This window comes from Phyllostomus hastatus, unplaced genomic scaffold, assembly GCF_019186645.2.
Source record: "Phyllostomus hastatus isolate PE091 unplaced genomic scaffold, TTU_PhHast_1.1 phas_scaffold_182, whole genome shotgun sequence".
Taxonomy (NCBI): Eukaryota; Metazoa; Chordata; class Mammalia; order Chiroptera; family Phyllostomidae; genus Phyllostomus; species Phyllostomus hastatus.
The window spans coordinates 23429756-23444613 of record NW_025334013.1 but is presented as its reverse complement, the minus strand read 5'-3'; the positions used below and the strand labels follow the sequence as shown (position 1 = coordinate 23444613).

At 53.5% G+C, this 14858-nt stretch overlaps 2 protein-coding genes across 3 annotated transcripts; both read right to left on the bottom strand.

The window, feature by feature from the left end:
• Positions 1-1173: 1173 nt before the first annotated feature.
• ADPRS (ADP-ribosylserine hydrolase) lies at positions 1174-6930 on the bottom strand. 2 transcript variants are annotated; one of them, XR_006787967.1, is made up of 7 exons: positions 6674-6930; positions 4008-4104; positions 3526-3733; positions 3242-3426; positions 2802-2902; positions 1665-2010; positions 1174-1411 (listed from the first exon to the last, which is right to left on the bottom strand). XR_006787967.1 is itself a non-coding variant. In XM_045859079.1 (6 exons), exons 1-6 carry the CDS (start codon positions 6894-6896, stop codon positions 1718-1720), a joined length of 1107 nt encoding a protein of 368 aa, XP_045715035.1. In that variant the 5' UTR covers positions 6897-6930; the 3' UTR covers positions 1174-1717. The 2 variants fall into 2 exon arrangements, 1 of the variants encoding a protein (XP_045715035.1); XM_045859079.1 differs by having other exon boundaries at positions 1174-2010.
• Positions 6931-7667: 737 nt separating this feature from the next.
• TEKT2 (tektin 2) lies at positions 7668-10824 on the bottom strand. Its single transcript, XM_045859542.1, has 9 exons — positions 10324-10824; positions 10117-10242; positions 9709-9914; positions 9030-9173; positions 8828-8942; positions 8540-8647; positions 8261-8404; positions 8006-8085; positions 7668-7881 (listed from the first exon to the last, which is right to left on the bottom strand). Exons 1-9 carry the CDS (start codon positions 10477-10479, stop codon positions 7668-7670), a joined length of 1293 nt encoding a protein of 430 aa, XP_045715498.1. The 5' UTR covers positions 10480-10824.
• Positions 10825-14858: the final 4034 nt, after the last annotated feature.

Here is a 14858-nt window from a genome sequence, read left to right as displayed (position 1 = left end):
GATGCGGCACAGTCTCAAGACCCTGGATTTTATGTGGCATCCAGGGTGCCTGCTGGGGCTCCCCAACCCCCGGGAGCTGCCCAGGCGTGGGTCCTGTCACCACATCAGGAACGTGCAGTGCTCTTCAGCTGCCGAGGCTCTGCACCGAGTGTGTGCCCTGAAGCGCTCGAAGAAACCAAAGGATCAAGCTTCCCTGGAACATTCCTGCAAGCTCTCATGGGTAGTGGAGCATGACAACTAGCTCAGGACCCCAAGGGCCAAGTTTCAACATCTGATACAAATTATGAATGAAATCAGGAGTCTTTGCTCTTGTGGATGGGGCGAGTGCCAGGCCCAGTGCTTACAGCTGGGCTGCTGGAGCTGTCCTGGGCAGAAAGCACCTGCCCCACATCTTGCCACGCTCGGCAGCTATCTGTCCCTAGCTCTGGAAATCGGGGTGACATGTCCGAGACCAACCCCATGCCCTGTCAAGTCCTGTGGTTTGCCCCAGGCTGGCAGAACCCTGTCTCAGTGGAAAGCAGACCTGCTTAGCAGTCCTGAGACCTCAGGCTAGCTGCAGAAGGCACGCTTCTCTCCCCTAGGGCTGGACGGATGCTCAGAGACTGTCCCTATTTGATGGAGGTGTTTCCCCCCTTTCAGTTTTCCTATCTTTGAAATGGACGGTGTACAGAATTTCCTAACAGACTGAGGCCTTTGACTAGGGCCCAAGATGCAGAACGAGGCAGCTTTCAGTCCTCCCAGGGCACCCAGGATGATGTGCTTCCCCAACCGAAGGCTGGTAGTCTGGGGACAGAAGGCACCCTCTGCCTCCTCCCCCAGGGCTCCCATTTCTGGTCTGCCAGGGCCTGGGCCCTACCTGCAGAGCAACACATGAAGTCAGGTTCTGAGAGCAAGAAAACCTGTCTTGGTCCCCGCCCCCTGCCTGGGTCGCTTTGCGTGATCAGATCATGCCTTGACAGGAAAAGGTATCAGATCATGCCTACTCGGCCCTTCCTCGCAGAATGACGCAGCCGCCTGCCAGAACCGGAGGGAGCTGCCTCAGAAACCCAGCAGCTCTCACCCTGGAATCCTAGCTCCTAGGAGAGTGCAGTCCAGACAGAGAGGAGCTAAGCGCAGAGGGTCAAGGGCGGGGAGAATCCACTCGGGGCAGAGGAGAAACAGAGGGAGCTGTACTGGGATTTACCAAAAACGGTTTATTGCTGTGACTCCTGCTGGAAGCTGTTAAGCCCCGCGACAGCCAAGGGCCAGACGTGTATGGAGATTGGCTAGGTTCAAGTGTCCGTCTCTTCCGTCCAGAGAAACCTGCCACTGGGGCCCTGCCCAGTCAAAGACAGGCTTTCGGGCAAACTGGCTAAATCCCACCGAGAAGTGATACTGCTGCAGACCATTTCCACCTCCCCAGTTCCATGTCCTAGATAATAAAGGAAAACGCCACAGGTAGCCTCCAATAAAACCTGCCCTGGTTCCTCCTGTCCAACTGAGGAGCCAGGGGTGCCCGAGGCTCTGCAGCAAGCCAGAAACCCAGCACCAGGGCGGCACCAGTCCCTCACCCACTGTTCCAACGACCTCCCCCAAAGAGACCCCAGCCCTGGGAGTGTAGTCCGCCCACGTGGCCGGAAGGCTGAGGCAGGGAGCAAAGTCCGATGAGGCTCAGGGTTTCCCACCTGAGCTGAGGTTGGTCCCGCTGGACGTGGCGGAGCCCCAGCAACTGCGGCCCTCACGGACTCTTCTGGAAGACTCGGTGCAGGCTCTGGGCCAGGATGTCTGTCTCTTCATAGCCCTCACAGCTTTGCTGCCAGCTCTCTGGCACCTGTTCTATCCCATAGTAGGCGCCAGCAATGGCCCCAGCCATGGTGGCAATGGTGTCTGTGTCCCCACCAAGTGAGATGGAATAGATGAGAGTCCTTTGGAGGCTATTGAAAGTAGAGGGGATCTCGGGGTCGGGCTCCATGCAGCGCAGGAAGCAGTAGATGGCAGTGGGCACAGATTCAAAGGCAGCAATGCCATTGCCTGTGGGGACACCAGATTACAGGAACTTGACTCCACTCCCCCACAGGTCCCTAGGCTTCCTGCCACTTGACACAAGCCAACAATCTCAGCTTCAGGTTGAGCTGTGACTGAGATCACAGGCTCTACAGCAGAGGTGTCGAACTCGTTTCCACTGGGGGCCACATCAGCCTCACAGTTGCCTTCAGAGGGCCGAATGTATTTTAGGACTGCAGAAATGTAACTATTCCTTAACAGTTAAGGAGTTGAAATTATCTTCAGCCCTTTAAAGGCAACCACAAGGCTGATGTGGCCCCCGGTGGAAATGAGTTTGACGCCCCTGCTCTATCGCTAGACCACCTGGGTTGAGACCCTGGCTCCCCCACCTACTGGCTGGGTGCTGGGAAAATTCCCTAATGACTAAGATTCCTGTATCTTGGGTTTGACTCCTTGTGTAGAGTGGATTGGATTAGGAACTCTCACAGGGCCGGTTTATATCAAACAGATACAAAGCATTCTGCATAGTGCCCAGAGTACAGTAAAAGTGCTATATAAACACGGGTTATCACCATCAGCTGTGAGAACTGGTGGCCAGAAATGCCTGGGGATATTCATTGTGAGGCCGATGAAGGTGCCGTAGCCCCAGAGCAAGAAGGGGCTACGCTCACTCAAAACCTGCCACGGACCCTACAGAGCTGGCTCTGTGTCACACCAGCCCCAGGTAAAAACGATGGCAGGTATGACTCCTGGCTCCCCTCGTACCCCTGAGGCCAAGCCTGACCCTGAAGGATGACAGGTGTAGGGGGACTGCCCACCTAGCTCAGACACCACTTCCTCTCTGGTCACCGAGTCCTGTTCCAGAAGCTCTCCGATCTTCTTCAGGCGGCTGGAGTACGGACGCTCCTCCATGCCCAACCTGTGAGGTGGGGACAAGATTGCAGGGAGGCTGAAGGCAGGCCAGGGAGGGCTGTGTGCGAGGGCTGTGTGGGAGGGCGAGGTGGGGACGTGGCCAGGCTGACACCCAGGCCCAGATGTCCTAACAAAAGTGGATGAGGGCTGGGGGTGAGCTGCTCGTTTTGTCGTCTGGGACCCCGAACCTTGCTTGAAGCACAGCCAAGGTGAAGGACTCCTCGCACCCCTCCCTAGAGTCTGCAGTTAAAGGAAGGTCTCAGCTGTGACAACACCAGAGGAGTCCACCCCACACGCATACGCATTCACAAACACACCTCCAGCCATCTCCATCCCATATACTCACTCCTTGGCATCTGAGACAGACTGGGCATCACTCTCCAGCTCTTCCATGTGGCCCAGGAGTTGCTGGAGGAAGTGCTCAGTGGACAACTCCCCCTGCAAGGCCAGGTGCACGGCCAGGGCCTGCAGGATGGCACCGTTGTAACCGAGGGAGGAGGCGTGTGTCAGCTGGGCCGAGAGCCGGGCAAACTAGGGCAAAGGCAGTGGAGACTAAGACCTGCTGTCACAGAACTCAGAGGAGGGGGGGGCAGGGAGGGGACAGCCCAGAAGCCAGCCTGCCCAGACTACCTTCTGCACATCCTGGATGCTGCTATAGGCCAGGGAGATGCCAGCCACCCGCATGGCACCCCCGTTGCCATAGGAGCCTTTCCCGTTAAACTGGGCCCGAGCAGGCTCATAGACGTCTCGGCACTTGGGGCTCAGGAGCTTCTTGAAGACGGTGATTACTCCGGCACCATAACCCCTGTCGGGTTCTTTTCTATACTCCTGAGCAAATCTAGGGGATGGAAGGGAGAGAGGATAAGGGTTTCAAAGATGCCTGTCAGTGCAGGGAGAGAAGAAACCTGGCTGCTCTGGGAAACCAGGAAGCCCCGGGGCCCAGGGGGCCTGTTCCAGTGGTGCTGTCCTTTCTAGCCTGGGAAGCTGCAGTGGCTCTGGAAGCCGCTTCCTGCTGAGGTGGGGTTCCAGCATATACGACACCACTGCTCGGGCCAAGGGGTGCAATAACTCTGCCCACCTGGTTTGCCTCATCCCAGGACCATCCCCCTCACCTGTGAGCCATGTCCACTTCGTCGAAAGCCTCCTTGGACAGCAGGGACTGCACCAGGGCCCTGGACATGGCTGTGTCATCTGTGTAGTACAAAGTCTCTGCAGGGACAGGGTTGAGAGGTGGTTGGGGGAGAGGAGTTGCAGGGCTCAAGGGTGGCAGCTTGGGCCTCCTGCTCATTCCTTTTACACTCCACTTCTAGGATGCCGTAAGTCAGCTACTCACTCCCACCCAATTTCCTGGGCTCCAGGCCTCGGGGTTTTCAGTAATTCTTTGTTCTAAGTCAGTGACCATATCCTGCTGATTTCTGAAGGAAAACCTTCCACCCCCTCTGGCTGCCATTGAGGCAGCTCCAGCCTTAATACGACCTGCTGTGGGCCTCTCAAACCTTCTGTGCCTTCCCTACCCTCCTACCAGCCCGTATGTGCAGCCAGAAAAACCTTCCTGGGAGTAACATGTCCTCTTCCTTATCTCACTCTCCTGCTCCAGACGGCTACCTGTTGCCTTCAGGACGAGGCCCGCATTCACTGCCTCGGCATTCAAAGCTCTCCCCTCTTCACTCATTCCGACCCCACTCCCACATCCCCGGGACCAGTCTTGGAGCCTGGGTCAAGTCCTTCCAGCTGGGGCTGCTCCCATCCCTCCTCCTGTCCCCAATCCTTCCTCTGGGTGCCCAGGAGGACCTCTCTGGCACTTCCAACACAACACCACTGCTTATGTGGTGACAAAAACAGGCCATAAAAGGGCTAGGGACGGGGACTGGATTCTATTTCAAGAGCTGATTACAAAAAACAAAGTACACTCTAGCAAGCCCCATTTCCCGTCCTCACATCTGCTATGCCCCCCTCTCTCTGTGTATGCCAAGCCCCAACCCCACTTTCCCCTCCCCTTTTACTGTCAGGAGGCCCCACCACCTCCTTCACCAGGACCAGAGGCCAACAGCCCTCTTATCTACAGCTGTACTCTCCAGTCTCCCCTAGAGGGAGGACATCCCTCCTCCGATCCACCCCCCAGCCCAGTTCTTGGGGGGCTGGTCCTTCCTTTGCCCCCTCTCCTGTTTCCTCAGTATCCATCTCCCTATGTGGTGGAGCAGCACCCACTCTTTCATTCAGGCCCTGCACCCTGCTTTTCCCCAGGGAACCACTTCTCTCCCATTCTCAGTCTACATGATTAGTGCATGGAGCTAAAGCCACCTCTAGCCTGATCAGAGAGCACACCCATTCCCTTGTTCGGGGAGGGACAGGTGACCTAAACCTAAGGCTCCTGGGGACTTTTTATGGGGACTACTGCACAGAGAAATTCTTCCTCTGAGGGAGCTACTGAGCTGGGAGCTGCTGGGGGCTACCATGAAGGGTCTGCCAAAGGGAGTGAAGCCCACTAAGAAGAACGCAGATCTGAACAAGGAGAGGAACTAAGTCTGCGGAGGGGGCTCGAGGCCCTGGATTCAGCCTCGCTTGAAGCCAGCCCCACCTCTAGACTTTTCAGTTCCGTCAATGTGTTCTTTCTGCTTAGGCCATTTTGAGTTTGTTTTTTTGCCACTTGCACCCAAAGGGTCCTAAAACACCTCTTAACCTAAAACTTGTTTTACCCTCATCTTAACATCAAACCAAAATGAAATTAAAAACTGTCCCTGCGTCTTGTCTTCATCTCAATCCCAGCTCATGCCTTCTCTCCTTCCCTTCATGCTAAACCACACTCTGTTTTTCCATTTCCTCCTAAACCCACTGAAATCTGACTTCCAGACTTCAATCTTCTAGTGAAAATGCTTTTCTAAACCCAAAATACCCTCTTCTTAACCTCTCTGTATCACACCAGGGACCAGCGTTTTCACCTTGAAATGTGCTCGGGTTTTGTTGACAGACACGCCGCCTGCTTCCTCTCCTGTCAAACTGTTTTCTTCTCTAGCTCCTTTCCCTCCTCCAGGGTTCAGCCCCTATTCCTTGCTATCCTACATGCTCTGCAAGAATCATCCACTGCTTGGCCTCGGTCGGGATACTTAGCTGTGATCCCGGTGAGGAGTAGATTGCGCAACGGGAGGGAGAAGCGGGGGGTGGGGCTTTATAGGCAAGGGACAACACAGGCACAGGACAGGCCTGGGCTAGAGGACGCATGATGTGAGAGGAGCTGAGCCACAGACAGCGAGTACGGGTCAATGTAAAATGAAACCGGCCACGGAGGAAGGGCCGGCCTGGTATGACACGCAAAGGAATTTGGCTCTGTCTTAAGGATAATGGAAAATCACTGCATACTTTCATGTGGGGGAGGCCGCCATAAGATCTGTTTTGAGCCCTGCACTCCCTGCTGTGTGGAGAATGGACTCGAGGCGCATCGATTCCAGACGCCTGGGTTAAGTGTGGTAAAATCGGTAGGATGTTATATAGTGAACTAGGCGCAATTTAGGAGAAAGACGCCCAGGTTTCTGGCTTGTACAACAGGAAGGATGGTGTTGCCACGCCCGGAGTTGGGAAAGGTTCTTGGGAAGATGGTGCTCGGATTCGCCACGCTGAGCTCAAGGGTGCCCTGCAGGCCGGCCAGCCCCCAGATCTAGCCCTAGCTGCCCTAGGAGTCTGATTTCCTAACAGGTGCCTTTCCCCGCCGCGCTCACACCCCAAGTCCTCCGAGGTAGCAGCCTCCGCCCTCACGCCCACTAGCCTGCTCTGTCCCGCCCACCTGTCCGCGCGCTCCCAGGCGAGCCTGGGTCCGGCTCCAGGCTCTGGACGTGATGCAGGACTGACGTCAGGTTGACGGTGTCGTGCGCCTCGTAGAAGGAGCCTACGCAGTCCCCGAGCAGCGCGCCGGCCAAGCAGCCTCGGAAACGAGAAAGGGAGCGGGCTGCCCCAGCCCCTCCGCAGCCCGCTGCCGTCATCGCTGCCGCCGCCACCACCGCCGCCATCCGCGAAGACCCGACACCACTTCCGGTGCGGCTAGCTCGTGCCCCAAGGAGCGCTTCACCTCATCCCCTCGTGCCCCAGGCCCACAGCGCCACCCAGCGGCCTGGAGGCGCAGGTCTGCGTGCTTGAGACCAGAACCAGTCCTGCAATGCTGGTTGAATTCCATCAGGCCTTTGCTTTTGCCCCTCATTTTTCTCCATCTGTAACCGGTGTCACACCTGGCAGGAGGGCCACTAAAGGGTCCCAGAAGGGACTATCGGTATCGGGCCGCAGCAGCCTTGACCCTTCAGGCCACTGCCCTCTGGGTCCTGCCTTTCTGAAGCCTCACTCTGCCTTACTACCCCAGCCCTCCCACAGCAGCCCCTCTCTTTGGCCCCCACGCAGGTCTGGGCCCACATCCCCAAATCCCACTGTGATTCTAGCCTTCTCTGGGCCTTCCCTAGGCCTTAAAAGGTCTGGCAAGGGTTCAGCTAGGGCAGAGCTGATTAGAAGTTATCCTGCTAGAGCCCAGGGAGTGCAGGCCTAGGCCACAGAAGGGCTCCCTAAAGAGGAACAAGGGATTGGATTTGGAACTTGGGGCTTGGTGGATGATGGTCACCACTTTTGCTCCTCCATTCACAGGATGTCCGTTTACTCTCTGCTGGCTACATGCAAGGGTAGCAGAAAACCTTCTAGACTGAGAAACCCAACATTTATTAGATTCATTTTCTCCAAATTCCTTTCTCTTCCATTCCCTCCCACCTAACCTTCCTCTCCCACCTCAGCCCCCAAGCCTAGGCCAGCTCCAGCTGGCAGCTTTTGAGTGGACTCATGGTACGGTTTGTGGTGCGGGTGAAGGTGTCCACCTCAGGCGTAAACTTCTCAGCAGGCACAGTCAGCTTCCGACGAATGTCCATGCACTTGGTGTCCAACAGCATGGAGTTGGCCTTGCAGGCGATGTCAGCCTGCAGCCGGGCCAGGTGCTTGTACAGGGCATCCAGAGCGTCCCTGGGGGAGGAGGCATTAACAACTCACCAGCCCTGCATGAGGCTGCAAGGTGAAGGAAGGCAGCAGGAAAGCCAGCAGGCAGCAAATGTCTCCCTGCCCTTCCTGCCCACTCCCACAAACCTACTGTGCTTGTGCCAGCTTCTGCTTTAGGGCAGCGATGGTTGCCTCTAACTGGTGAACCTCATCAGTGAGGCCATACTGTGCCTGGAGGCAGAGATGAGGGTTGGGAGTCCCAGGTCAGCCATACTACCCTTCAGCCCAAGGGCATGGGTGCTGCTTTCTGCCAGCACCCCTGCTCCACCAGAGTTACGTGGTAGGGGGTAGTGATCCTGAGAAAACTTCAGCAGGTGGGCAGTGCCCAACTGGGGTGCCCTCACACCTGGTCCCGGCAGAGTTCCACATTGGGCCGGTAGGTTCTGGACTCCAGCCGGGTATGGCACAGCTTCAGGTTCAGTAACTTCCTGCGCAGGTCCTCCTCCAGGTGCTGGATGTCCTTCTGTAGCTCAGCAATCTCCTCCAAGGTCTGCAGGGAACAGAGTGACCGCTGTCCACTGGTCGAACCCACCATGGTGCACCCAGGGCTTCCCGGATGGGCACTGGGCTCTTCATCCCACAGTGGGAGGTCCAAGCCCCGGGGGACCCAACAGAGAGGGCTCACATTCTTCTCTTGCCACTTGAGCTCACTGTACGCTTTCTCCATCTCCCGCAGCCGCTTCCTGAATGCGAATTCTGTTGTAACCCTCTGGGCTTCAAGTTCATTGTTGGTCTGAAGGACAGGAAGTGGGCCAGGCAAGAGAGAGTATAAGCTCATGACCATCTGAGGATGCTGCTCAAGTGAAGGGTTGGGAGGCCACATGGCAACAGGGAACAAAAGGGAAAGGCATGAGTGCACACTCGGGCCACCCGTTAGCCACAGAGGAGCAGGGTCAGGGGAGTGGTCAGCTACCTCAGCAATAGTGAGGGCGATGGCCTCCCTCAGCTCCGTGGCTTCTTTCATCTCAGCCTCTGCCCGGGTCTTGTTGAACCGACTGAACTCATCCCACTGTTGAAGCGTGGAGGAGCTGCAGGTGGCAGGAAATACCGAAGGTCATAAGCCTAGGGCCACTGTGGGGTTGGGGGCGGGAGAGACTGATTAAAACACTTCTTACCCATCGGGAACACGGGTGGGATTAATCTTCAGAGAGATGTTTGGGGACTTGAGGTTGAGAGAGAGGCAACCTCTGTCTATGTCCAATGTCTCCACTTTGCCCCGGTGGTCGGAGTTGAGCTGCTGTCGGACTTCCTGCAGGAGGCTGGAGAAGGAGCAGACTAGCTCGAGATCCTTCGAAGCCCCAGGACTCAGCCCCCCTCCCCCCGTTGTATTGCAGTGCCCCCGAGGGATGGGGAGGCTGAAGTGAGAATGGAGCTGTTGCTGCAGCTGGGACGAAGATCACAAAGCTGGATGAGCTCCTCACAGATGAAATTATGACACCCACGTGCTTGCACACAACCACAGGGGCACACGTATCAGTTACACTCACAAAGGCTCACACATACACACTCACAATAGGGTATTCAGTCAGAGGTGGTGGCAAATGGGCTTCATCTCTCATGTTTCCCATCAATTCACAATGGCTCCCTAAGCAGGGTGGGGAGAAGTATTCTGAGAGCATATCTAGGCCGTGGAAAAAGTGTTACAATCAGTTAGTGGCTTCTGCTGTGGACACAGCAGGGACAGAAGGCAGCCTGAGAGCCAGCAGCTCATCACCCACAGTACACATATTACACATTTAAGACACTCAGCCATCAGGTGCAGGTGCACATGAGAATGACCCATCTCTTCCTTACCAGAGCTTCTCAAAACTCTGGCTAATCTTCTGTTGCAAGGCCTTCTTGGTGGCATCAATGACCTCCACCTCCTTGTGCAGCTCTTCCTCCACAGGGTCCTTCACCACGTCAATGTCACGCCGACTATCCCGCAGGGTCAGGCACTCGATCGCCACATCCAGAGGCAGGTTCTTGGCCTGCAGGTTTTGCTCCGCTGATTCTTTCATCTGGAAACATGAAGGCACAGGAGGAGCTTGGTGGGCCATTCACTGGGGGGAGCTCTCATTCCCACGTTAACAGGGGCCAGCGAGTGGCTCAGATGGACATGACACTAAACACCCCATCATGGGTTCCCAGACCTCGAAGTGGGGAAGGAGGGGGGCCTTGCCGCAGGGTTTCCTGCTGGCACCCCCTGCTCCAGCTCCCTGCCTGTGTCAGCGCGTCGATCTCTGCATCTAAATCCGTCAGACACTTGTCCAGCATCTCCTTCCATCGGTTGACTGTGTCAACCCTCTCTGCCAGTCGGGTCCTATTGTCGTGTTCATCCCAAATGGTCTGGAAGAGACAGAGCCAGATAAAGAGGGTGTTCGGGTTTAGGGACTATCCCTTTGCCCACTGGAGCCCCCCGCTCCCAACCTGATTGTTGGTGTCATTACGGAGGACCCGGGCCTCCTGGCGGATCTGGTGTGACGCATCTCGCTTCAGCTCAGCGTTGGTGGACAACAGTTGTGCATTGGCGTGCCAGTCCGGCAGCCGGAAACGTTGGCTGGGCTTGAGGCTCAGCGTGGCCATGGTGCTGCGCCCCTAGGCCTGTTCCAAGACACCACCTCTGCTGCAGAGGGAAGACAAGGCTGCGGGGGACTGTTCAGGAGATCCTTTTCTAGGTCAAAAGCCGCGTCCAAAGGACCCGCTGCTGTCCACTCTGCTCCAAGCCCCTTGCTGCAGGAAGCCTGTTTGGGAACAGCCCTCGATTTGCTCAATTTTGTATGAGGCATTCACTAAGTTTCCTCCCACCCACCCATCCACAAACACTAACTCCTGGACCCTGCAGGTCCTGGAGCAGAGTGTGTGCGTGGAGCCAAGAGCTTAGTGGGGCTGGTGGTGGGTGGGGCTTAACAGGAAAAATAGCCCTTAATCCAGTTTCCACCCCTGCTTTCATCAACCAAGTCTTGTGGAGCTTTCTCTTCATTCTCCATCCCGGCTTCGGTCAGGACCTGCGGGGGTTCTAAGAGAAGAGCCCTTCTCTCCATCTGGAGAGGACAGGCTAGTTTTGCCCGGGATATGGATAGGCAAAGGGGGTTTTTTCCGGGGGTTGGGGCGTGTGTTGGCCCCCCTCCCCATCTGCTCGTCCTACTCCCTCCCCGACCGACTCCCCGCCCCTGTTGGAGGAGGAGCACTGGGGTCCGTTTAGTTCCCAAGCGAACCCCACCCCTCCATCCGCAGGGTAATTGTCTTTGGTTTAAATTACTTGCTCCCCTGGCCTCTCACCTCCTTCCCAGCTCGGCCTTCCGCCTCCTCTGGCCAGCTCCTCTGTTAAGCGCCCTGGTTGCTAGGCACCCGCGGGTCCCTGTGCTAGTCACCACCTCCTGCCCGCGTGTTTACCTTGGCAACGGAGGGGCTGGGGTGGCGCGGCCTAGAGGCGGCTGCGGCCTAGAGGTGGCTGCATGATGGGGCCTGAGGCGGCTACAGCCAGGAGGATGTGGCATTCACTTCATTTACAAGTTAAACATTTTAATGTTGATCAATGTTATGCATCGACATGATAAAACTTACGTACATAGAAAAAGTAATCTCCCGCTCATGCATTCCCTAGCAGGTATCCTTCCAGAAGTGTGAATATATTTGAGATTATTTGCACGCATTCCTTTGGTGCTGCCCTGTCCAACGATGTCATCCATCTGCTTGACGGCACAGAAGGAATGATGATCATTTTTGGAGAGGGCACATCCCTGGGAGTGGTAACTGCAATATTAGAAGCAAAGCTCAAAATCCAACCATTTAAAAAAGAGAAGGAAAAACAATTCAGCTGTGCCAGTACTGCTCTAGGCCTTGGGAAATGTTAACATTAAAAAAAATATATATTATTTATTCATTTTTAGAGACAGGGGAAGGGAGAGATGGGGAGAAACATTGACCAGATCAGTCGCCTCTCCTACACTCCTGGACCGACGGACCAAACCCGCTACCCAGGCACGTGCCCTGGCCTGGAATTGAACCAGCAGCCTTTCAGTTTGCAGGCTGGCGTTCAATCTTCACTGAGCCACATCAACTAGGGTGTAAATGTTAACATTTACTATTCATAACTATTATGCGAGGTAGCATCATCTCCGTTTTCACAGGTATCTAAAAACAGGTCCACGTCCTCTGTGCGTTATGACTCCACACTGCCTGTAGTGGTGGCACGGGAAATCGAAAGGAAGGCAGGGATGCGATTTCCAGCCCACGGCCTAGTCCTCTTATGGGGCCTGTGCAGGACCTTAGGAGGAGGGGGGAGGAGTGCTATTATCATGTTCGTCTTACAGGCGAGAAAACTGAGGCACAGAGAAGCGAGGAACATGCCCAGGGTCACATAGCTAAGTGGGAGAGCCTGGATCCAAGGAAGGCAGTCTGCCTCAGAGGCCAAGTTCAGGTTTGATGGATGAGGGAATGAGAGGAGTCCAAGAAGACTCCTCAGTTTTAAAACCTCATTGATTGGTGGGATGGTGTTAGCCTTCCTAAAGGAAGGCGAGGCAGAGAACCAAGAACTTGGTAGGCAAAGGGAGGAGAAAGCTGGCTTCTGAGAAGTTTGTGGTGCTTATGGGGGATCCAGGTGCTGTCCAGACATGTGAGAAATGTGAATCTGGCGCTCTGCAGAAAGACTGAGGCGAGAACATTTTCCAAACCAATGGCCACAGAGTATTTTTTTCCATAGACTATTTTCTAAATTCTAATATATGGCTCATAAACCAGACATACATGGGAAATTGTGATATAGCTCTTTTACTAGGATTAAAGACCATAAAACACGTCTCAGACAAAGTATTTGATGGAAGAAATGGTCAAATTTTGGCTTATACGTTTTGAAACATTTTATAACAGAAAGAAGCAGACAAATGGTGATGGCTTCGGTGCATATCTCTGACTGTGGTAGTGGCGTTGGCGCTCAGGACTCACGAGGCCCCCCACACTCTGGCCAAGGGAGGACGGTGTTAGCAGAAAAGGTCGGGAGGCTGGTGAATGGGACCAAGAAAACAGAGTGAGAAGAATGAGGAATGCCATGTTCCATTACTTTTAACTAGAAAGGAACTGCTCCATAATTGTATTGTTCACTACTGCCCAGAAGTTAGGGCATGTGCAATGTGCAAACATACCGCTGAAGGATTTCAGATCTTGGCAAATGCGGGGCAACACCTCAGCGCATTCACCAGGGAGGTATTTTCTGCTAGAGTGGGTTATGATGAGAACCCTGAGGCCTCTCAGACGCTCTGGGTGATGTCAGTTTCAAGTTTCCTCCATTTTTCTGCTAAAAGGAAATTGAGATCAGATGACATTTATCATTTGGAAGAAAAGGGGTCTCCTAGCTGAGCAAACGGCCAAATAAGTGGATAGCTGAGAACCAAGAGAAAGAAGGCTCACATCAGAGTCAGGTGGCCTACGCATGACCACGGTCCCTTTAAGTTGGGGATATTTTTGGTTCTTATTGGTGCACCTGTGTATTTATTGAAATGAAATAGGAAATTTATTTTTAACAACCACTAGTGGGCAGTTTTAGCTCTGTGTTTTGTGACCATAATGATAGCTGGTCAAATGTGGACTCATAAAAAGAGCCCCATATGCTCAAAGGAATCCTCACACAGGACATATACATTATATCCAAGGAGAGAGTTACTCTGTTTGTAGCAGAAATAAACATCCTTTCTCTGTTTAATATACACAGTAGCCTGGGAATGGTTTCTCTTGGGTAAAGCAGCCACATCTCGGTTGAACGTCAGGAAGAGGAAGATCGGTGCGTGGCTGTTACAGTCCAGGTGTAGTATCCTTTGGTCGGCTGCTCTGTCTCTTCCGATTTAAAGAACTGGAGTATCCATTCGGTATTCTCATGGATTAAAAAGGATCCTAGAGATATAGACAATGAAGCAAGAACACTTTTTAAATGTAAAAAAAAATGTGAAACGGAAAAATGTGAACTTACTTTTTTAAGTGATTGAGATTTAGCCAAAGAAGACATGAAATGTCTCTGCAGAAAGCCCTTTTCTCTCAAAATCTGTGAAGTCTTGGAATGCGTATCTTCTTTGTTCTTCTCAATTTTCCCCTCCTGGTAAATGTCATAGATGACCTAATTTAGCAAACTCCAATGATTAAAATAGAGTACAACTTTCATCAAATTAGAACATGTTTAAAAGTACTTCAGTTAAAACGTGGTCATATGATCTTATTCTAATATGAAAAATATCATTTTCATAAGGTGTCCCCACGTGTAGCTACTGGAGATAACTTTTCCTGGAGGTGCATGTGCATAGTCTACTTTGTGTGTTGTCTTCTGAAGCCTAAGTATCTTTCTTTAGGCTGCACTCCTTTTTGAATTTTAATTTTTAAAAATGTTAAAGGATTTTATTAATTTACTTTTAGAGAGGGGAAAGGAGAGAGAAAGAGAGGGAGAGAAATATCAGTGTGTGGTTGCCTCTCACACACTCCCTACTGGGGACCTGGCCCCCAACCCAGGCATTGTACCCTGACCCCTTTGGTTCACAAGCCCACGCTCAATCCACTGAGCCACACCAGGCAGGGCTGCACTTCTTTAAAAAAAATACTTTATTTATTTTTAGAGAGAGAGGAAAGGAGGGAGAAAGAGAGGAAGAGAAACATGGGTTGGTTGCCTCTTGGTTGCTTCTCATACGCCCCCAACTGGGCACCTGGCTGGCAACCCAGGCATGTGCCCTGATTGGGAATTGAACTGGAGACCTTTTGGTCCACAGGCCAGCACTCAATCCACTGAGCCACACCAGCCAAGACTAGGCTGCAATTCTAATGCCTAAAGATAAATACAGTGCTTCTTCATACATCTCCTGAGCCTTTCCTACTGAAATTTGCTACCATGCTTCTTGATCACTATAGATATTATAAGATAAATGAATACCAAATTATAATTTCTCCATGATTGTTAACTACCTTTTATCTGGATTCATTTCAGG

Bases quoted from the DNA above. Each gene is read 5' to 3' on its own strand.
- ADPRS (XM_045859079.1), bottom strand. From the start codon at position 6,896: ATGGCGGCGGTGGTGGCGGCGGCAGCGATGACGGCAGCGGGCTGCGGA. The intron at 3,427-3,525 runs GTAGTCTGGGCA...CCTTTGCCCTAG, and splicing joins GCATCCAGGATGTGCAGAAG to TTTGCCCGGCTCTCGGCCCA. The intron at 2,011-2,801 runs GTGGGCAGTCCC...GTGTCCCCACAG, and splicing joins GGAAGTGGTGTCTGAGCTAG to GCAATGGCATTGCTGCCTTT.
- TEKT2 (XM_045859542.1), bottom strand. From the start codon at position 10,479: ATGGCCACGCTGAGCCTCAAGCCCAGCCAACGTTTCCGGCTGCCGGAC. The intron at 9,174-9,708 runs GTAAGGAAGAGA...CTCCTTCTCCAG, and splicing joins CAGAGTTTTGAGAAGCTCTG to CCTCCTGCAGGAAGTCCGAC. The intron at 7,882-8,005 runs GTAGGTTTGTGG...CTCCTCCCCCAG, and splicing joins CAGAAGCTGGCACAAGCACA to GGACGCTCTGGATGCCCTGT.